This window comes from Perissodus microlepis, chromosome 3 (genome assembly GCF_051167445.1).
Source record: "Perissodus microlepis isolate ML-2025 ecotype Zambia chromosome 3, ASM5116744v1, whole genome shotgun sequence".
Taxonomy (NCBI): Eukaryota; Metazoa; Chordata; class Actinopteri; order Cichliformes; family Cichlidae; genus Perissodus; species Perissodus microlepis.
In genome coordinates, this window is record NC_140463.1 from 47,679,673 (window position 1) to 47,685,672 (window position 6,000).

The 6,000-nt window shown below is 42.1% G+C and overlaps 1 protein-coding gene across 3 annotated transcripts in view; it reads right to left on the reverse strand.

Moving 5' to 3' along the window:
* LOC146391709 (NACHT, LRR and PYD domains-containing protein 12-like) overlaps positions 1–5,673 on the reverse strand; it is a 28,052-nt gene extending 22,379 nt beyond the window's left edge. The window contains exons 1-4 of one of the 3 annotated variants that reach the window (XM_084914714.1): positions 5,579–5,670; positions 2,513–2,642; positions 2,330–2,428; positions 776–877 (exon numbers count right to left, since the gene is read on the reverse strand). In XM_084914714.1, the coding sequence (XP_084770840.1) occupies positions 776–877; positions 2,330–2,428; positions 2,513–2,601 (290 nt within the window). In that variant the 5' untranslated portion in view covers positions 2,602–2,642; positions 5,579–5,670. Of the gene's footprint in view, positions 1–775; positions 878–2,329; positions 2,429–2,512; positions 2,643–5,578 lie in introns of all 3 variants that reach the window. The other 2 variants (XM_084914704.1, XM_084914695.1) reach the window with 2 other exon arrangements.
* Between the last annotated feature and the right edge of the window lie 327 nt (positions 5,674–6,000).

A 6,000-nucleotide genomic window follows, 5' to 3' on the forward strand; every position in this document is an offset into this window, starting at 1 on the left:
TGTATACTTTGAGTATATATTTCCCCGGACCTGGTTACAGACGCTTACCTGTGACTCCCGTGTGTGGCTGTGTGAGTGGAGAGCAGGACAAGAGTGACTGAAGAGGAGTGAGTGTGGACTCCCTTCCCTCTTTTCCCTGGAGCCCTGGACCCCCTCCCCAACTCACTGTACATATATAGAGCACTGTGGTTCACCCCTTTGGTGAATAAACTGTCACCTTTTTGTTTGTCAGAACTCAGTCTGTGCTTGAGTTCCTCTGTTAGCCATGACATTTTGTTGGTTCTCTCTCTTCAGGTCCCTGTAAGTGTTTGATCGGCCTTTCTAAAACATTATATTTATTCTGCTTTGATTGTTTTGTGTGCTGAGGGACATTGTTGCATGATCCACTTTTTCTTATTTCTATTTTAGCTTTAATAATTGTGGATTCAGGTATCCTGAACCCATCTTTGGACATTTGTAAATAAATATTTTAAAACTCCATCAGAGACTCCTGATGTGGCTGTTTGGAGAAGGAAAAGAGGGACAAAGTGGAGCGTCGAGCTGAGGCTTCATTCACTGCAAACCTACAGTTATGTTTTCTTATTTCTGCTGTTTGCATGTTCACAGCTGAAATAAAGCTGCCTCTTTGACTTCATCCTGTTGTGTTTGGGTCCAGTCCTGCCTGCCACACAGCGCTACAGGACAAAGTCTAATATTTTTATCTTTTTAATGAATCTTTGGTCATATTTATCCAGGAAAACACAAACATGTAAAGGAGTCATCACAGTTCTCTGACCTCGTTGGTCCAGGTTCACCACTGAACTCTGGAGGGTAATGTTTGGACCAGTCACTCCTCACAGATGGACAGCTGGATCCTGCAGACTGTGACCTCTGACCTCTGCAGACACAAACATGTTTTGTTCAATGATCAATTCTCTGATGAAGTGATTGAAGCAGCTGTGATCACACAGACTGCAGATAATGCAGCTGTTTCCTGTCAGTAACAGTCCTCTAAGATTAGAGTTCAGCTTTTTACAGGAAAACAAATGTCCCTGAATGCAACAGTGAGACACAGTCTGCCTGTGTGGCTGTGATAGCTGCCGTTAGGAGCGCTCATGTGTTTGCAGTTAGACGAGGAGATGTTACCATCATGGACACGTTAACAAATCCTGTAGCATCACGTGGCACAAACACTTTGTGTTCCTGTCATCTGCAAGCAACAGGAAGTTCATTAATAAAGGCGGGATGGAGACGTGACTGTGATGGTTCTCCTTCATCCAGCTGTTACACACATCTGGGCTCACACGACGAGCCTTTGTCTAATACAGCAGCTGCTCTCTGAACACTTTTCTGAAGAGGAGCTGCACAAACCTTTGTTTGCTTTCTAGAGCAGCGTATCAGAGTCAAACTACCCACTGCTAGCAGCTGTTTCTATCATAGTTTAGGATCCAGATGTGTGAGGTCTAAATTTACACCTCTGATTAAAATAAATAGTTAAAAACAGCCAATTGTGTCCAAATGTGTCTTAAACCAGATAAACTGACAGTTCCAGCTGAGCCTGTGTGTCCTTGGAGACACTGCTCTGCTACAGAGATGCATTTTAGAAACCAGGAAAAATCAAAATCATTTAAATCAGAGAGTTCATGTTACTAACAGCTCACCTCTCTGCAGCAGACACACACAGTCCACAGGACACACTCAGAAGCTACCTTGCAGTTTCACAAGTACTCTGTTTAAATCTGCACTTTATTGTTATTGATATTTATATTTAAAAAGTGCAATACTGTAATTTTCTGCTGCTCATTCCTGTGCAATATCCCATCTGCCCTCCCATCATATTTCTTTTCAAGATTTTCTTATTTAATCACTAGTGTACATATATCTATATTTATAGATACATATATATTTAATCATTTAGTCATATAGTCAGTTTCTGTTTTACCACGTCTCTCTAATATTTTGCTCTTTACTATTCTTCTTTAGTATTTTATTATATTTTATTATATTTTCTTCTACTGTACCATGCTGCTGAGTGACTGCTGCTCAAACACATTTCATTGCAATGTTGATCCTGTGCTAACTTGCATGTGACAAATAAAACTGAAAACTGAAAACAGACACAGGCTGGACTTTAAAATTAATGCCTCGATGATTGGACCGGTCACTCTTTAAGGACACAGAGCTGGATGGTTTCTGATTGACGCTAAAAATAAGTGAACATGTGTCACATCCAATGTGTCCAATACATTACATAAAAAGTATAAAGTATGTAAATAGTATATTATTTTAATCGTTAAATAGTAAAAAGCTGATTAAAATTTCAAACATTTTAATACTGACATGAACTTACTTTTCGTCAGATGACTTTTTTCGCCCTAAATTACAAAAGAAATGCTTCACCCGTTTGCTCTTAGAGGACACACTTCTGGGTGGAGGTCCAGGCTGGTTCCTGTGAATAATGATGGAGCAGTGATGTGAGTGCTGAGCTGTGACATGGAGAAGAGTCATGGACAGTTAGAGATGGTCATCTCACCCCTGAGCTTTGGTCTGGCTCTCATGTTCCCCACACAGAGTGGTTTTAGAGGGAGGGACTCCCTCCTCTCTGTCCTCACACTGATCCATGCTGCTCAATTCACATCAGCTCACACACTTTCTACCTTCACCTGCAGAGGAAACACAAATCATTCATGTGCACATCAACTGAGAGCTGCAGAGGTCGTGTCTGATGTGTTGGACTAACATCCATCTGAGACGCAGCTTTCATCAGTTCACTACAAAAAGTGTCACAGAGCCGAGTTCAGCCTCCAAATCCTCCATTACTGTAGTCCTACAAAGCAGCAGGTCAAACATGGCTGCAGAGAGCAGCTTTATGTCAGTAACAATGTCCAGGACCGAGCTGACTGCTTACAGAGTTCATACTCTAACTGCTAGCTGCTCTGCTAGCTAAGCTAACTCAGTAACAGTGACTCTGACAGCAGTTACTGTGGAACAGCGGCCGAGCTCAGGACACATTCAGTGTGTTTAGTCTGAGTCCTGGACTCTGATTCAATGGATTCAATCCAGCTCAGAGTTTCATGTCTTCATCACAATAAAATACAATCCACCATTTGACCTTAGAACTGAAGAAGCTTCTCGGATGAGAGGTGAAACGTCTTCAAGTAACTTAAAGAAGTCCAGACGCTTTTCTTTGCAAGCTCCTTTGACTACATGTACTAATATAACAGAAGTAATACTCTGAATGCAGGACTGTAATGGAGGATAAATAAGGTTTTTACAGCCTGAAAGAAACATTCAGTTCATATATTTGTAGACAGTGAAGCAGTTTTTAATACTGCAGCTGTTTCCTTCACCTGTGTGTGTGTGAGCCACACCTTCATGTGCTGCTTTAGAAATATGTGGTCTGACTGCTCAGACTGAGTCTAGGAGGAAAGTTCACACGCTGGAGAAAGTTTGGTTCCTAACTTTGTCAGAGTTCGGCTCCAAAGACAAAGAAGACGGAGCTCACAGTCTGTAGATGGTCCTCAGTGTGTGTGTGAAGCCAAGAAAGCGCACAGGAGTGTGTTTATGGCAGCAAATCAGTGTGTGTGAAGAGTCTGAGGGAGTGTGTGAACGAGACTAAACACTGAAACCAACAGTCCAAGAACAGCGTCTGGATTTCTTTAAGTTTAACTTAAAGAAGTCCAGACGCTTTTCTTTTTGAATGCACATAATGTCTCCATAATGCTGCAATGTTATCTGCCCCAGAAACACACTGTGCAGAAGCTCTGATGGTGACACAGAAAAGTCAAAGTGGAGATACTTCTGTCCACCTTTGATTAGACTCATTATAAAAAGGAAAACAAAGTTTGAACACAGTCATGTTTCCAGTTCACTGACTTACATTTATTCCATGGACACTCACTCTAACCTGAACCACAGCTACAACCCAACATTGTTGAGGCCTCATCTCCTCCTTTCCTGACTGTAGAGGTTAAATATGCAACAACCAACAAATAAAAGAATTTGGTTCATTTCAAAGAAATTCACACGGTGACCAAGTAAAGTAACCGTAGTAAAGGAGACAACATCCCGTTGATGGTGGGATTATTTGAAAGATTTGCTTCAGTCACGTCACCAAATGCAGTTGAACCACCCGTGGATCCATGTTTGACCATCCTACCACTCTGAGCTCTGCTTTGTAATCATTTTATTATTATCATCATTCATTTATTCATTCTTTGGAGGGGGGCTATTTCTTAATGCCGCCCTAATAAGGTGATGTTCAAGGGGAAATATAACAGAAACTCTTTCAGTGTTATTCATTAATAAATTAACAGATAAACTGTGAAGAAGAAAAAAACTGAGATTTAAAGGAGAGAGTGAGAAACTTGATCATCCATCCTCATAATACATGTTTATCAGTATCTGCTGTGACCATACTGCAGTAATAACTACAAGTCTACATTTCTGTGACTGTTGATCAATCACAGCAGGAATCTGAGCTCATCTCTGCACACAGAGCAGCTTCAGCTCTGGGATAAACTGCTCGCTTCACGTCCTTCTCAGCTCACAGACACTCATCCTGATATTTTCCTTTAACATTTGATGGTATCTGGAATAGTTGCAGGAATAAGGATGATTTTCTGTAAAATCATATTGATATGACCTGTGAATTATTCGCAGATGAGCGTTAGATTAGTTTGATGGGTTAACTCAGAGAGCTGAAGATATGGTGGACATGCTGACCTCGCTCCGTGGTGTACAGGGCCGTTTACCCTCATGATTAATATTCACAATAAAAAAATGAGGCGAACATCATGAAGTCTGTATGTGTTTCATAGTGTCGAACCACCTTTGTACAGTTAAACCTAACAGTTACTACATGACGGAAACACCAACGTTATTTCTTTTATGCGTTTATCAGGTCACGCTGATTATTGAACAAAAACCCAAACATCAGATGTTAATCGAATTGTTTTTACTTTTCAAACCGACGGATCATTTGAAGCCAACCATCCAAAAACTGCTTCAGCTGTGTTTGATGTTTATGCTACAGCCTGTTTACCAATATAATCAATATCAGACATCAGAGCAACAGAAACCTCGGTGATCAGGACGCTGGGACTGAGAACAGGAAGTGGCTCAAACGTCACAGTTTCATAACGTCACCCTGAACTCCACTCACGGAGTTTCTGTCGCCATTGTAGTTTTTAAAGTCCCGTGATAAAGGCGGGTCTTTCTGTGAATCCGCACGCTCATTGGCTAATAGCTCGAGATTGACACATCGTTATCCAATGAGCGTGCGGGAACTTCCGACATAAAGTTGTTTCCTTTGAAAAACCAAAGTCTGATTATTTTTGCCTCCACTGACGGAGCCTGTTGTTCCCGCCACAGAGACACAGTAATGTCAGAGCGGTGTTAACACTCACCCTGCCTCAGCACAGCTCTCACTCTCCTCCTGCTCTCTCACACTAAACGGAGGCTCAGCTAAACTCACTTCCTCTACTTACAGGAAACCAGCGCTCAGAGGAGCCGACCGGCCTCACATTTCACCCACAGACACGAACAGCGTGGAATTATTTTATGTCATAAGAAGAAACATATTCATGTAAACACTCACCTGCCTCAGCTCCACCTTCCTCCTCCTGCTGCTCTGAACGGAGGCTCAATACTTTCACTTTCACTGCTGCTCCCTAAACACAGAGGATGCTGGGACTTGTAGTTGTTTCCTTCCGGTGCGGTCTTCCTCTTTGTTTGTTTGTGTTTGTGTTCAAGTTATTTCGATCATGTAAACATCAACAGAAGAAGCCACACAGAGTTTGTATGTCGAGGTGGGTAGGAGGGTTTGAGGGTTTGGGGAGGGGTCAGAGGGAAGAGGTCTCTCAGTCTTGACAATCCACATTGATGGCATTGCATCTTTCAAGGTGTTTGTGGGTCGATTTGGATGCTCCAGGTGTGAGAGCAGCCACTCAGCCTCTACTGCAGATGTGTGTCACAAGTTCATCTAGTAGTAGGCTATGGCACTTGGCCACAGGTGGCAGC